The 17,283-nt window shown below is 40.8% G+C and overlaps 1 protein-coding gene across 4 annotated transcripts in view; it reads left to right on the top strand.

Annotated features, from left to right (window-relative positions):
- The window catches only part of NBEA (neurobeachin), a 553,993-nt gene that overhangs the window by 476,103 nt on the left and 60,607 nt on the right, over positions 1-17,283 (top strand). For all 4 annotated transcript variants that reach the window (XM_018554206.1, XM_018554199.1, XM_018554191.1 and 1 more), the window contains 2 exons: positions 8,195-8,307; positions 15,719-15,859. In XM_018554206.1, coding sequence (XP_018409708.1) covers positions 8,195-8,307; positions 15,719-15,859 — 254 coding nt within the window. The remainder of the gene's footprint in view (positions 1-8,194; positions 8,308-15,718; positions 15,860-17,283) is intronic.

Genomic DNA, 17,283 nt, shown 5'->3' with positions numbered 1-17,283 from the left:
CCCCACAGGACTTGGACAAATTTCAACCAGTGTATGGCCTGGTTAATTCGCAAACTCTACTACCATTTTCGCTTTATTGGTGAAATTGTTAAATTAAGTGTTATAAAAGTTGTTTTGTTTTCTTTTTTTACAATTTTGCCAGCTTAATTAATTTTGTTCAAAGTAGATTTAATCCATAACTGAATGACATTTAGTTTGAGTAAGCACAGTGTATCATAAAGAATTTCCATTTTATTTAAAGTGCTTCTTTACATCTCTTTTTTTTTTTTTACACTGTAGTGCTGATAATTTTCTTTACAGCCACCTCTTGTCCACATACACGTACTCCAGGGATAGCTGTATGGTATTTCTCAGGGTGGGTTTCCTATAGTGACAACAGTGGACCATGCCTGTGTAACGTATGTTGAAATGATCACTTGTAGCCTCCATTGGAAACTCATGCGACAAGGTGACAATGCAGGATCTCATTTTGGTGACAGGGACAGTGTGCTGCCACCCTATGACAGAAAGTGTCTGAACAAGGAGCTTCATGGCAGGATGAATTATAATGAAAGCTATTATTGCAGAAATACTGAAAATGATGTTTGAAAATACATTAACATGTTCAAACCTATTTGAAAGTTTACGTATAGATTTTACATAGACTTTAATCCAGTGCAGCATTCTTTGTCACTGTTAGCAATTTGCATCACCTGTATCATTACTTTTATTTCAAACACAGCTAGATATGTGAATATTTTCTTCTAGCAAAAACACAGATTTACACTTAAAGCACCACACTGGAATTATTTTATTAAGGTCATAGCTGTCACCCCTTCTATTGTCATATGCCTGGGGGATTTTTGCCTGCAGCCCCTGATACTGCACCATTTGCTTTGGTTTAGACTAGTTTAGTAATATAGTTCAGTACCATGGTAACAGCCAAAGAATACTTGTAAACAATACTTGAGATGATGGCATTTTGCAATAAAAATGTAATAAATAGTTCCAGTATACGTATGCTTTTTCCCCATTCTTAACATTTCCAAAGAATTTACATTTCAATTAGTCTGGTGCTCAGATTTACACTGCCCTGCCAGACTGTACAACTAGCCTGGTGACCTGACTTTTCTCTACAGCAGTTAAGCAATAAACCTAGGTCACCAACCTGCCTCAACCTGTGATTGGACAGTGAAAGTGCAGCAGCAGATCACCCCCCTGCTACTATTGCTCTCTCCTCTTGTGAGCATGCATTTTGTCACATGGGCATGCAATAGAGCTTGAAAGACCCCTGCTAACCATCCCTCTCCTAGTCTAAATGCTGCTGTGCGGTGTATTACAAAAGATTGATACCAAGTTAAAATTCAGGTATTTATACCAGCTGCATTTATAGATGCACAAGATTTTTTTTTTTTTTATGAATATATAACTGAATTAATTGTAGCTTTTTTAAAAATCTCAGCTTGGAGTTCTACTTTGAGCTGTTTTAAAGTATTGGTTAGTAGCTAAACCCATTGTCTGAGACAGCATGTGACAATGACCTTGAAATTCTCTTATATTGTTAACCTAGTAGAGTTTCTCCATCTATCCCTTTCTCACTCCAATTCCCCACATCCCCCAACTTATGATGTGCAAGCTTTTGCTAACTAATTATGTGTATATTTAGCTGCAGCTTGCGTGAAGCTTATTATTGTCATGTAATTAGATGTAACTCAAACTGCTGGCTTCTAAAAAAAATCATTAAAAATTCTTTCCTAATGACCTAGAGATGACAAAATGTCTGTAAAGTGTGAAAATGCAGACAAGCATAGGAACATCGCTTGTAGAGTGTTAATCCAGATGCTGAAATCATCTAATTAAACAATATTTTGCTGTCATTAACATTATCACCGAGGAATTGCAGTTCTAATTTTTCTGTCAGCTGTCCCTGAGCTACTTCACCTTTTAAAACTAAACCATTAAATGAGACATTTTAATTAACTAAAAAAAGTTTTCTTTTTGTTTTTTTATCTGCTAGGGCATCCTTTGTCTCAATCAAACCTGTTTGTCCTTCACCTAATTGTGTATGTCCCCTCACCATTGCAGTTACTATTTAATATTCAGCTTTCCTGATTAATCTGTGTAAAATGAGTAGCTGGAATAGTGTCAGCATTTGCAGATGGTCTGGGAAAACGCCGGCCGTCTAAAGTCCTAGTGTCACGGGACTTTGTTGCAGCAGCTACATATTACCAGAAAACTGATCTATTAGGTGTGCTACACATTAGGGCTGTGTTCTGAATTGCATCCTTCTGTAATATTTATAAACCAGTTGCTTCCAATCCCAATATACATTGCCATATTTCTATATTGATCTTCGATATAAGAATATTTATAACATGTAAACTGAACAGTCCATTGATAGTATATGTAAACCCAGTTATTCAAATCTCATTCAAGCTTTAACCCCTTAAGAACAAAGGCCTTTTTTTCATTTTTTTGTTTACATGTTATAATCCACATTTTAGGCCTGAAAAATACTATATCCCCCAAACATTATATATTTTCTGAAAGCCACGACCCTATAGAATAAAATGTTGGCAGTTCCAAATTGTTATGTTGCTCAACATTAGCGCAACATATTATCAAACCCAAAAAGTTTGTGAAAAATGCATTTAAGTTACATTTACTGCCCCAAAACACTATATAAAACCATTTGTTTTTGTAAAATATAAAAGATGAGGTTACAGTGGGTAAATAGATACTCAACATGCCCAGGTTAAAAATTGTGGGCATCCGTGAAACTACGACAGAACTTAGTACCCCAAAAAGTCCATAGATATTGGCCCTAGAATTATTGATCTCACTTCGGCGTGCACGGTGATACCCAGCAGTGTAGTGCAGCCGTCGTTTTCGTACGTAGGCGCAGTGGATGCGTGTTTACATGACGACGCGCATGCTCGCTGGGGCAACATTTTTTTTTTTTTTACATTTAATATTATAAAAAAAAAAAAAATCAACTTTAATTGCTATCACATAGGGGGCTCTTTAAGGTGATGCTGGGGGTCCAAAAGACCCCTAGTATCACCTTTACACTCTAAATAAGCTATTGAAGTGCAATAGCAATGACAGCCCAGGGACCGGAAGTGATGCAATACGCGTCACTCCCGGTCCCATAGAACTGGATGGAGATCAGTGAACATCACCCGAGAAGCCGGTCCTGGGCCCGTAGGTGGGGCAGCGGAGCCCAGGAAACACAGCAGGGGTGTCGAACGGAGGAGCAGCCTGGTTACCGGATCGCAGAAGCGATCTGGCGGCAGCTGAGCCACCAGGATCGCTTCTGCTGTAAAGCAGGTTGCCAACTCTACAAAACTGAACAGACTCCTGGTGGCTAAAAGCCGCCGGGAGTCTGTTTAGCCCCTTTAGACTTCATGACGGGATTATCTGCAAAGAGAAATACCATGCAGTCATTTCTGGAGTACATACATGTAGCCAATCTACAAAGAGGCTGCAGGAGATCAGGTTGCAACAAAGACTAAGTTGCAACAAAGAATGACAAAAAAAAAAGTTGCAAAGAAGTATTTCATCTTAAAAATCTGGCATATTGTTCATGACACACAGTGCTTTAGCAAACTAAATGTCATTTAGTTAGGTTTTATATCAACTTTACTATGTGATGAACCATTTCAGGTTAGGGAGAGCCTGGCTAGTGCTGCTTTCATAAGACTACAGATCAGACATCATTAGGACACTCCAAGTAACTCACTCATGTATTCTTTACCATATTCAGTTTAAAAATGCTCTTTTTTAATTATTAGTAAAAGTTGGAGTACAGAATAATAATTTCTGTAACTGCTTGCTACACTGCAAGTGTCCCGGTTGGGGTGATTCATCATGGTGACCCATATCACCAGAACCAATTAAGTGGAAATCCAAATTTGTTTAGTTAGGACTGGGATAGTGGGGGGTACCTACCAATGAGGAGTTTGTTGACAACCGTCAGAGGTGGGTTTTTCATACTTTGGGGAGATTTCCAATCACTTCCTATAAAGTCTTTGATATAGGAAAGGAAAGTGCCATGATTGGGATGCAGATTGAAAATCGAAATCATATTAGAATCTAAATCTTTCTTTTTTAACTAAGTTTTAAGGGTGTTTGAATGAATCTATTGGTAAAATAGAAAAACCTTTAACTTACAGTTAATAGGTATCAGGTCAGCATTCAGCTCTCACATTGTGTGAATATCATACTTTAAGTTTTGGCAGCTGATAGCACTTTTGTTAAATCTACATAGAACAAGGAAAGCTCTGTTCACCATCCCAGTACTGGTAAACCAACAATCTTTAAAATGTAGAAGGAAACAGTCTCATGACAGCATAGTAAATCTCCTCCCAACATGGGAATTGATAACCTGGGTTAGTTCTGTCAGTTTCTGCAGGGATACATTTTCATTTAGTTAGCAGCCAGGGGGAACACCAAAAGCAGATCATTAATGGTTGGTGTTATTCACTTGTTGCTGCATGCCATTCAGCACTCTACACTTTTGGTTCTCTGAAAAAAATGAACCTCTTTTTAAGAAAGGATTGTGTGTCCAGCATGGTGAACATACAGAGGACCTATCGGCGTTCCACTGTTTAACACGTACTGAAAATGTAAATAGCAACAAACATCTGGCTATAACTTAAGCAAGCATTAAAGGAGGATTATGGGGTGAGCAGGCGCGTAACTAGAAATCACAGGGCCCCATAGCAAAATTTTGTATGGGGCCCCGTGATTGCTAGTTATGCCACTTGCAGAGCCCACCTGAGAGTGACCCTGCAGAGCCCACCATAGACGCTCTATAGTGGGCTCTGCAGGGTCTCAGATGGACTGCACACCTTACCTGTCAGCGGCGCGCTGTGCCGGCTCTGTGGTCGCAGAAGCCCCGCCTCCTATCGACGGCCCCGCCTCCTATCGACGGGCCCGCCTCCTCTTACATCATTGGCCCCACCTGCTCTTAGGTCGCTGGCCAGTGATGTAAGAGAAGGCGGGGTTGCTCTTAGGCGGGCCCCGCCTCCTTCTTCACTGCGGTGGTCCGAGAACTAGTTCGAACACCGGTGTGTAACCAGCCTCTTCTGCCGCAGCTGCTGGCTGTCACTGACACAGCCGCTGCGGAGCTGTGTCGGTGACAGCCAGCACCCTGATTTGCCATAGCGACCCAGGCGGCCCACACGGCATCAGAGGGATGCCCTTGTTGGGCCCCCCAGTGCCCGGGGCCCATAGCGGCCGCCTGGTTCGCTATGGCGGTTGTTACGCCACTGGGGGTGAGTGAAAAACACTAATAATAATTCACTGAAGCTGTCACAGGTCGGCTCTATTGATCAGGAAGTCAGCAAACACATACCGCTGATCGCTGACTTCCTGATCCTCTCCCTGCAGAGAGCAGTGACTGTAAGTCACCGCTCACCGCAGGGATTCCCCCTCTCTGATCCTCCGGTGCTGACGGGAGGAATGGACAGGGACAGTATATGTCCTCCTGTGACCCATAGTTCTCCTTTAATGCCCAGTAGAGTCACCTAGGAATCTAAGCAAATAAATTATAATTTTCAAATCAATCGCAGTCTTCCATGCAGTCTCTGGATTCCAGGCTCAGGATGTACACATAACCCTGACACAGACTCTGCCCCTTCACACCATGCAACAATCCAGCACCAGAAAGTCAAAGGCTAGCAGAGGATGATCTAGCATTGGTCTATTGAATGGCAGCTCTTGTGCTTAGTGTGTGAAGGTGCTGGGCTTACCAGCATTTGGTAGAAAAGTCAATTCCTTGTGTACAGACTAGATCAGCCTTCCAGGGGCTACGCAAGGAGACAACAGTTGGTTCAAGCATTATTACAGACACTTGCAGGCACCATGATTTTCCTGTATCCTAACAATATGTTAGCTGTGCCAGTTTTTACTCTAATAAACAACCTATATACTGCCAATCTTGTCTAAATAAACGGCACAATTTGCAGTGAGCCCACCAATCAGATTTCAATTTTCCAAGTCAGATAAGTTGAGAGGCCTTTAATTTGGTTGTTTCCATGTTGGTGCACTTTGGAAATCACAGTAGTCATTTGAATTTATTTGTTAAATAAGGCAGAAGGTGTCCTCATTGTTTAAGAATATGATTAGTGATATTTCTTCACCGTATTCTGTTAAATGTTGGTTGAGCTTAGTAGGAGCACTGACCTGCACCAGATTAGTGTTCTATTTTTTTCTGCAAAGATTGGTATATCTATGTGGATTTGTGGGCAGTTCTATAATTACCCGAGCAATGGAAATAAAAGGGGAGCAATACCCTGAGGAACCAATCAAGTTTCATTTTTCAGATGAAACAAAGAACCAGCATCTACCTTTGCAATGTTGTTCTCACTCCACTTGTCATAATCCATCTCCTCAACCAGCTCAGTTTATTTAAATCACCAAATTCACTTTAGTGTTTGAGTTTGCTATTTCCAATATTGCAAAAAAAATATATAAAGAATAGTGACTTCGTATGTACTGATATTTATGTAAGTATGTGTTTCATTTTCGGTACATCTTATCCTTCTATATTTATACATTTACATGCTTAGGCACTCACTTTATGTTGGTGGAATACTTCAATGCAGTGACCTCCTCTGTGCTGCAATGTTGAATGACTGGGAGTTCACTCAGGGAGGGGTGGTTAAAGCAGGCAGTTTGTATTCTACACAGAGTGCATCATGTTTGTATATGCCACCCATGTCAAGCAGAGATATACAGCAAAGTGTATCTAAACCCAAGAACAAACTTTTAAATTGTTTACCAGGCCTTAGATGTGGTTGCTGCATTAGTTTTATTCTTTGCCTTTATTTTTACCTAGTGATCCTACCCGTAACACACTTTCTACGAGACTTCCTGTTCCATGGTGACAACACTTATCGTATTGTATCTATGGTGGAGCAGCAAGAACAGGAAGTCTCTTAGGACTACAGAACAACTCCCCCTCTTCATAACACTGGAGGAGCTCTTCTGTAGGTCACAGAGGTAACCTTGAGCAGGTTAGATAAGATTGTTTGAGGTAAGTGCCGAGGATAGCACTGGATCTCTGGCAGGATCAACAGATTTAGTTTTTTTTTTGCACTTATACAGGCATAACAGAACACTTTTAATGGTATATTTAACAGACCAAAAGGGAGCAAATGAGAAGTTCACTGTTAGGGTTCACATCACTGGCGGAACTACCAGGGTCGCAGCGGTCGCAATTGCGACCGGGCCCTGGTGTTCCGCCACTTGGTTAGAATCACTAGTAATTCTTTTGATTGTATAAGACTGAGCAATTACTGGGACCCTCTGCACCGCTCCTGATCCCCTCTGCACCCCTCCTGACACCCTCTGCGCCCCTCCTGAGACCTTCCGCCCCCCTCCTGACACCCTCTGCGCCCCTCCTGAGACCTTCCGCACCCCTCCTGTGACATTCCGCACCCCTCATGACACCCTCTTTACCCCTCCTGAGACCCTCCGCCTCCCTCCTGAGACCCTCTGCACCCCTCCCAAGACCTTCCGCAACCGTCCTCGGACATACCGCACCCCTCTTGAGACCCTCTTGTCCCGCGCTTGCTGGGGACCTCGTCAGCCTTTCTGTTAACCATGCGGTGCCATGGCGGCTGGGGGGGGGGCCTTCATGGTTTCTTGCACCAGGGCCCTGAAGGTTCTAGTTACGCCTCTGGTTCACATACATTTTAAGAATCATGAGGTGGGGAATTAAAAAAACTGAGAATCTACCGCTGTTCTTTTACATTTTGTAGATTATATAAATTTGAGTTTTAGTATAACTCATTTCACACACAGATATGAGCTACCGGTAGCATACTTTTGTATGCCAGGCCTGTGATTTTATTTCCAGTCTATCCTTACCTTGGGCATTAGTTTATCTCAGCACTCACATCAGGGAACAGTGCAATTAGATTAACATTTCTTACTGCATGACTTGAAATTCATTTTATGCGGGAGTTCAAAGGTTATCTGTTTTATCTGTTCAGCCCTGTGGTTGAGTGCAATGCACCGTGGGCACATTAGGATCGCATATGTTTTTTCTGAATACCAGACTTTACTAGGAACTTTATACTTCACAAGTGAAGTACAAGTTTGCTTGTACTTGTGGTATTTTTGTTTATGAGGAATATAATGAATCATCACTAAACGTGTGTGTGTGTGTCTTTTTATTATTAACACATGTGTCTCATTTCCTTAGGGCGAACATACAATGACTTGAATCAGTATCCTGTATTCCCATGGGTGTTAACAAACTATGAATCCGAAGAGCTGGATTTAACTTTACCAGGAAACTTCAGGGATCTTTCAAAGGTATTGGCACTATCTTGTTGCACTTTGAAGAGTGTTGTTTCATATAGGTATAAGCACAGTATAGCTTGGTATTGCTTACAGTGTAGCCCCACTTTTGTGGTCAAATGTAAGTAACCACAACTATATGTTTATTACATGTTCCCATTCTCACAGCATACCTAAAATATTTATTTCAAAAATATTTCTTACCTTTCTAGATATTTATTTGGAGCAGGATTATACATATACTATAGGCAGCATAGAATAGATGGCAATGTGCAGATAAGGGACAAACCTGAGGGACAGTTTTTGTGCATTAGCATGCTATGTATCACCCAAGCCTTGAGGCCTTTAATTATTGTTTGGACAGACAGTCCTGCACATCTAGTTTACAAGTGATAATGAAATCTACCAGCACAGTACAGACAGGTTTAATTATGACAGGCATAAAGGTGGCCATACACTGTGCAAATTTTGGCCGGTTCTTAAGGAACTGGCCGAAATTCGCACAGTGGTTGGTGCTGTCGGCTCCCCTTTGGCTGGTATTCCTCGATCAGCTGATCGAAGGAGCCATTGACTGCCTCTGCTCTGTTCCGGTATTCGGACAGCGGCTGTCGAAATTCAAAAGAGACAGCGAGGATTCCTCGATCAACAACCTTTTAGTGTTGAGGGAGGAATCTGCTCTATAATTTTCCTTCAGCCTGCGGTTTGAAGAAAAAAAATAGAACCGTGTATGGCCAGCTTAACTCATAAGCATTAATAAGAAGGTAAGAAGGACTTTTACATTTCGTATTTTTTAGACAAAAATGAGGAGTGGATCATGATGTCACCACCCCTCTCCCAATTAACAGACACCTTCTATTCATTGATAGAAATACTAGCAGGATTATTCACAAAAGGGTGAAGAGTTTGGAGAAAACAGAAGAAGTGAACAATCTAGGCCAAAAGTAGCTGATGTGAAAAAATTCTCCAGTTCAGCTCACTTTACAGTTCTGCTATTTCGTCCGTGATTGTTCACTTCTCCTGCCTTCTCCAAACTCTTCACCCTTTTGTGAATACCCTGTAGGTGTTCTTTGAATGGCCACTGTCCCCAGCAAGCAACTACCCCACCCTGTCACACCCCTGGTTTTCAGAGCAGCGGGAAAGCCACTGAACACAGCATGCGAACAGAACTGTAGTAGATCCTGCTACTACAGTGCTTTACAGGATCCCTAGTGGCCAATCAGGTAAGGTATATGCATACTTACATTGGGACAAGCTGGGTCATTGCAAGTATGCATAATAATACCTACCTTGCAACTTTTGTAGTCACTACACGTCTGATTATTTATGATGAGATGATCTGATGATTTATGTCTAGCTACAGATCTGCTAAAGTAGCTTACTACCATGCATGTCTATGAAGCTACACATATCTGGTGTGCCTTGGCCATTGGAAGCTGCAATTAATAATATGAGCAGATACTGAAAATAGTGAATTTGTAGCCAGAGCTAAATTCTGCAAAATTTACCAAAACTAAGACCTTTCAATAGCTGTACTCCATTAATACCTAGTAACCTAAGAGCTAGGGGGAGGTATTTCTGCATGTTCTGCAAATTGCTGCTACAGCACATGGCCCTAAATCTAACACACTACACCCTTAGTACTAACCACTATTGTAAAGTGAATTATATCACTGAGAGTAGGAGGGGCAAAATGCTGCTGATATGAAATGCAGGAACCTAGTGGTCCTTAGACATACCTGCAGCAGCATCCTAAACCTTCCTGTCACTGCCTAATCCTGGGTAACTCTGGCAGGCAAAAATCCAGTACTCCAGGTAGTCATAGAACTTGGCGCTCATGCCCACACATTCCTATTGGCTCGTCGTGATGAGGGACAACCTCACTAGCCAATAGTAATATGCTGGAGACAGGAAGGTGCTGGGGCTTGGGCCTGATATATTGCCAATTGTATTGATAGTAGCTGCTAAGAATCCACTGGTACTCCACTAGAAATTTTCTGAAACACAAAAAAACATTTTTATTACAATTATATTGGAATATAATGGTGTTACAGAATTCACTGCTATGGTTCAAGATAACTATTTTGCATGATATTTATCATTTTTGCCCTCTAATAGACCAATTTTAAGATTTTGTATTGGTAAGCCATGCATGCCCTAGTTTGACAGTGTATATGAGGGTTTCTTGGGGGCATTTTAAGATTTTTAGGTTAAGCTATGGAATGTTGCTTATGATAATAAAGCTTTATTTTAAGTACAAACATTTTCTTGAGCATTTACAGTACACATTGTGCTGCTGGTTTCCCAGTAATTTACTCATTTTACAGCAGGGTGATTACTGTAACTCTGTGCCAGAAATTTCCTGTCCTATCAGGTCCCTGTCTGGCAATCATTTTCCTTGGGGAACATATAATGTAAATTTAGCCTTATACTAATTTTCAGAAACTGTTGTACATATGTCTCCTATTCTTCTGGTTGGATTGAGTGACATTTTCTTTTACACATGAGTTCATTAAAGTTCACTGTTACTTGCAGTGACGGGAGTGTGAGGCATCACACCCACCCTCACACTGAGCACCAGAAATCTTATTTGTTAATACTTAAGCTGTTGAATGGCAGGAGATGATGAGCACAACAATTATGCTCCAAATTAGTGGGTTGCAGGAAGTGATAACGCCTGCAGGCTTTTTACTGTAATAATGCAAATGAGCGTATTGATGTGTGAATACTTTTGGCAAAACCAATGCAGCTCTACAAGACATTCTTTCATTTCATCCTTGTGTACTGCAAGAACAGCAGTGAGCCAGTCAGTCATTACTTCCAGACTTTTTCCAACTTTAATTCGGTAGTGAGATGCTACAGCATTGTACTTTCATTGTTGGTGTGCCCTCTCCTCAGCTTGCAGCTTATATAGGCATGATGGTCTAATCTGAGTACAGTTTTGGTTTTTCTCTGTACTACAATTTGTAAAGTATATGATATATTTTCTCTAATATGGAGATTTATTGCGGGAAAATGAAATTATTATTGTAAAATTAAATATTGAAGTGTATGCAAGGGCAAAATTAAAAAAGATTTAGTAAATCTCAGTACTTGCGCATTCCCTCACGTTTTATCCCAAAAAAACCTTGCAAGTATAGAACAATACCCGTTCTGGCAGAAATTCGGTGTATGTCAAATTTAATATTTGGGCTGACACTAGTGTCTTGTTTGTATTGACATCCCAACCCTGCCTACTGGACTACAGAACCCCTCTCATTCCCTCTCTACATGGACACATTGATTTCTATCACAGCCAAGCAATGCTGCTGCAAAAGTCACACCTGTAGGAAAAGGGCTTTTAGGAGATGTAGTTGTGGAGGACTTGCCTGCATATACAGAAACTGAGCTTTCAGCAGCTGCCCCTGCAAGAATTTTTCAAGTTTTGTGAGTATGTCACAGGAAGTAATTAAAAATGATTCTTACTACAGGAACAACATAAAAAACATGTTCTAGAGAGAGAGGTTTGAGGGGAAATCTGGATAATGTCTGGACATACACTTTAATTAAAGTAGACAATAATGTTTGACAAATCAGGTATGGGCTCTGCTCTGTATAGTCTAGGACACAAACCATGGCCTGATTTATGATTGTATTTTCTGCAAAGGTTTCTAGAAAAATGAGGTGATGCCTACAGCTTTTTGCTAAGTATTAGTGGTCATATAGTGGTCATACAGACGCACAATGAATACCTGGTGTACACAATGACTGACTGCCCAAAATTTCTATGTCGGCTTCTCATTTAGTACTGTGCCTAGAAGAGAATGGCTCAAGTCTTTTAAAAGAAACAATGTACAGCAGATTATTGCGGACCTCACTGTTTCCAATTTGGTACAGAGCAAATCAAATCAAATGCTTTGCCAAACATTTGTGTGCATGGAACTGTTAGGGTTATTGGATAACCAGGGATACCAAGAAATCTTGCAAATGTAACCTGTGCTTTAAAAGCTGTCATCACAGACCCTGGTCAGTGTAAACATTGCTCTGTTTACATTCAGCATGTCTGTGTTGTACTGTAACTGTGGTCAAGGAATAAGAACAAGCAATGTATCTGCTTAAAATACCTGTTAGATTAAATATCTTCAGTGCCAGCAGCAGTAAATGATGATTTTTTTTAACTGCAATTCACTTATGTAATCAATGGAGATCACAAACTGCTAAAAGCAGGTAGTCCCCTGTTTACACCTGAGCATTTTGTCACAAGCAGAAAAACACCTGTCACTGGAAAAAGTACATGAGTTACTTTTTAGCAAATTACAGTGTTTTTTGGTTCCATAGACTTCACTAGGAAATGATGTGCGACAAACTGCTCAGGTGCGAACAGGGGCCATAGAATTGAATGGGATTCCTTGAATTGAGAGTTTTGTCATGCTTAGCTTTGTTTTACAAAAGTTTTATTAAATCAAAGAGAAAGAACAAAAGAGTACAAATAGCACAATGTAAATGTGACAGCACTAGTAACTGCTACAGGCAAGATCAAAGATATGTGTACACATTAAGTGTACAGACCGCCATAACCGTTAAACAGGGGTAGCGTTGGAGCAAGAATGATGAATAAGAAATGAACACATGAGTTCTAACTCCACTATCCACAGTCTGCAGTAGCCACGAGCCCAGAGGAGCATATCACCACGGAACGGTTTTGATGGTCAGCGCAGGCACCCCGGAGTGGATGGTGAAAAACAAAAGGGTAGAATAGAAAGAGAAAATAGCAGAAAGAAAGAGGAAGAGAGGGAAATGGGCTTTGCTCCATCCTCCGCAAATGTTGTGCTCAGCTTTGAGTGACAAAATGCCTAGGTGCGAGCGGGGTGTAGGTGGAGCCAAGGGCTGCAGTAATGACTATCCAGATCAAGTTGTCTTTCCTCCATTGCTGTAATGGATGGTTGTGACTTAGTACATCATTTACCATTCTCTTGTGTTACTGGCTCCAATCTGATAGCATGGTTATTTAATAGATTAGGGATGGTCATGCTTTTCAAGCATTCAGTTATAATGTGTTATAAGAAACACAGTATGATCTATCTTGCTGTCACTGGGCTCTTTAGTCTTTATTTGAACTTTCTACAGGTGCCTTGTAGAGCTTGTTCTCTTACTAGAACTTTGTTCAGTCCCCTCCCTGCATACCTTTCTGTTCTTGGTCCAGTAGCCTGGAATGCTCTCCCCTTCATGAATCTACACTCTGTTGTCTCAGTGTGAGTTTACAAAATGTAGATTTAAAATCCACCGATTAGTATCGCTGCTTAGTGTTACCAAACACATCAGCCATCCTGCATGAACTGTTTTCATCATTAAATGCGCTTTACAAACTATCCTGTGTGAGCCAAAGTCACTTTCCATTAAATGTGTTATTCCGGTGATAGACTTCAGCAGACGTATTGATTTGGTGTGAAGGCAGTCTCCGCACAGACTCTCCCAGGGCTGATGTGGGAATTTCAGGCCTGGGGCAACTAGCCCAGCTACAGATTCTTTTTCCCCTCCTCCCTAATCCATCTCTTATACTATTTGATAGCAGGAGATGATGAAAGTGAATTCTGATGGCCTTGACACACTGACCTTCAAATGTTACTGTATCATCCAAAGATGACACTAGTTTTAGGAGTATTGACAGGTAATGAATGATAAATAAACATTATACACAAAAGAATGGCATGCGTTTACACACTTACAGGACTTTAACTATCATCTTAAAACAGCAGGGGAGCTATAGGTGTAAAGTGTGTTTAGTCAGTTTTAAGCCACAAAAATCAAGTTTAATAAAAAAAAATACATGGCATTTCAACTCTTAATAAATAGCCTCCAAATTTGTTTAAAGTGCACTATTGGTTCTGTAAAGCTAACTATGGAGCAAATCAGGTTGTCACTTGACTTGCTGGAATGTGACATGTATGTCAATGCTTCAATGCCAGGTTTTGTTTTCAGCTTGTTAGATTTGGTTGTTTGATTACACACCACGGTGTTGCCACATTTTCTAAAGCTCTTAGTGAAAGTTGTTGTTTAATACAATTTCATTAAGATGTCAGGTGTCAACACTCCTTTCACAGCATCTGAAAAGTAATTGCTATAATCAGATACCAACATATTCTTTCTTGCATTTTCCTCTTAGGATTCCTGATATGTTACCTAGGAAGGCTACATAATTGCTAATGAGTTAGAGCTCGAGAGGTATTATTGTCATGCTTTTGTGTAGTAAGTGATTCCAGCGTGTTAGAACCATTTGCTTTGTAAAGGTATATTCCAATAAAACATGGGAATTATGCATTTAAAGTGACCCATGCAACCCAGCCTGTCTGCCAAATTGCTTGTTTTCAGCCTTGTATTCACCCTATAGGGCTTGTTCAGACCAGATCTGGATGCGTTTCTGCAAACGCGTGTATGCACATTTTTGACACGTTTCTGATGTGTTACGTTTTTGTTTTGTTTTAAAGCACTGGGACTGTACACAATAGTGTGAATTAGCCTCATTTAAACCATTGGAATTACTCTGTATGCATTTTTGGTGCAGATAAAAAAACGTTCTGGTCTGGAAATGGTGTGATTAGGCCCTTAAAGCTTAGCTAAATGCTAGATAGATCACTGTAGCAACAGTACAGGTTAATATGTTCCTTATAGGGATGCACCGATATATCGGCCGCTGAAACATATCTGCCGAAAATGGCACTTTAGGCAAAATGCCGAAAGTGCCATTTTTTGGTCAATACCTTTCTCTCCTCCCTGCTGGGTGCTGTTCTGTGTCCCAGCGGGTAGGAGAGAAACTGTCAAAGGTGACCGAGTGCTGCGGGGGGAGAGCGCTGTGAGCGGCTGGTGTCTTTCCTGCCCGCACCATTCAGCCTCCTGTCACAGATCGGGAGCGCGTTGTGGAGGTCGAGACAACCAGTGCTGTCACAGGAGGATGAGCTCTGCTAAATGCAGAATAAGAGATTGAGGACTCTTAAGTTCTAAATCTTTTTCTATTTCAAAAGTGAAATATTAGGGGTCTAAAAGTAAAGTAAAAAATAAAAATATTTAATAAAACTAAAATAAAATATAAAAAATTAAAAAGTTTATTAAATAAAAATAAAATATTTTTAAAAATGTGAAAAAGTTAGAATAAAAAACAGTTTTGGTTTCAGCCTGACATTTTTTTCCGGTTCAATTTTGAAATTTTAATTTCAGTGCACCTCTAGTTCCTTATATGGAAGCATTAAAAGAAGGTTTCAGAGAATGGAAACTTGTGACACGATGTCATAGCCTCTATAGGAAGTCAGCCATTTCTGACTGAAGGAAATTTAAGTGGACTTTCCGACTTTAGCACATTCACAGTGTTTCCTGGGCAGCAGTAATAGTTTATGTAAGTCTGGAGTTGTTCACAAATATGCAAATCTAATGTATCAATTGTTCCTTTTTTTTATAGCCCATTGGTGCTTTGAATCCAAAGAGAGCAGTGTTTTATGCAGAGCGCTATGAGACGTGGGAGGATGACCAGACTCCACCCTACCATTACAATACGCATTACTCCACCTCCACTTTTACACTATGTTGGCTTGTTCGAATCGTAAGTATATATTTTATTGTCTAGTGTGTTATTTCGCTTAAAATTTCGAAATACATGATTTAAAATTATTTCTAGCTAGCTTCACTGAAGGACCTAACTTTTGGTAAGGATATACAGTGAGTGGCCAGATTATTATGACCGCCTGACGTTTGTAGGCAAATTAGCTATAATTAGCTATAATTTTGCGCTGAAGTTGCTAGAGGGCCAGACCATTATAAATAGGGAAGCAGATTGTTTACCACGACAGTAGAAGTGATTTTTTTTCCTGAAGATATGGGTAAACAACGCGATTTAACAGCCTTTGAACGTGGGATGATTGTTGGCGCTAGGAGCCATTGAGCGGGTATCAGCAAAACAGCAGAATTTGTTAAATGTTCAAGAACAGCTGCTGTTAAAGCGTTTAAAGACTGGACTGTCAGCCGAAAATCTGGGTCTGAAAGTGCGAATTGTGGCCGTCAGAACCAAATTTGGTGTAACTACAGCCTAATGTTGCAGTGAAATACTCTGCAGTTGCAGTGAAATCTCTCCAAAGTTTACTTGTATTAGGAAGATACTACATTTGCATGCGAGGAAATTTGTCCTCTAAAAAGAAAGTCTTAAATATCCAGCAACTGAAGACAATACTATAAGATTATTATTAGATTGTATAATATCTTTGTTAGATGGAAAATATCATGCACTTTTGGTGAGCACATATTTTTTGTTATTGCCGCATTTACCATAAACAATTTTTTTTATATGACCTGCCAACTTTTACAGTGCTCTTCTTCTATTTTGTATTAAAGAAAAGCTGGCCATACACTGGTAGATTTTCGTTTGAACGTTTATGCAAAGCATGTCGTCAGAACATTTGATAATGCCATCAGAGAATGTTTTTTGAAATTTTGTTTGGTTTTAAAGGAGAACTATGGGGTCAGGGATTTTCCCCATAGTTCTCCTTAGGGTAACAGGAGGACACAAACTAGCGTCCTCCCGTCACCCTAGGCTCAGTATACCGCGAGCTACAGCTCGCGGTACACTGAGACGCCGCTGCCGGAGCGGATCCTGACATCGATGTCGAGATCCGCCCAGCTGCGTGAGTGACAGCTGGCTCTGCCTATCTAGAGGCAGAGCCAGCTGTACCCGCCCCTCCCCCGTCCGTTCCGCTAGTCAGCGCTGGCGGATCGGAGCGGGGAGGGGGGAATCCAGTCCCTCCCCATTCACGGCAGAGAGCCGTGACAGGATCGAGAGGTGAGCGAACCCGGTATGTTTTTGCTCACCTCCCGATCTACTGAGCCGACCGATCTACTGAGCCGACCTGTGACAGTCTCATTGTCACAGGTCGGCTAGAACTATGAGGTGAGTGAAAAGCTCTCACCTCATAATTCTCCTTTAACACTTAGTCTTAGAATAATTAGACTTTCTGGAGCGAAAACCACATTCAC

This window comes from Nanorana parkeri, unplaced genomic scaffold, assembly GCF_000935625.1.
Source record: "Nanorana parkeri isolate BGI_ZX_2015 unplaced genomic scaffold, ASM93562v1 scaffold8, whole genome shotgun sequence".
Lineage (NCBI taxonomy): Eukaryota > Metazoa > Chordata > Amphibia > Anura > Dicroglossidae > Nanorana > Nanorana parkeri.
Note: the sequence above shows the minus strand (reverse complement) of the source record. Positions and strands in the feature narration are given on the sequence as shown.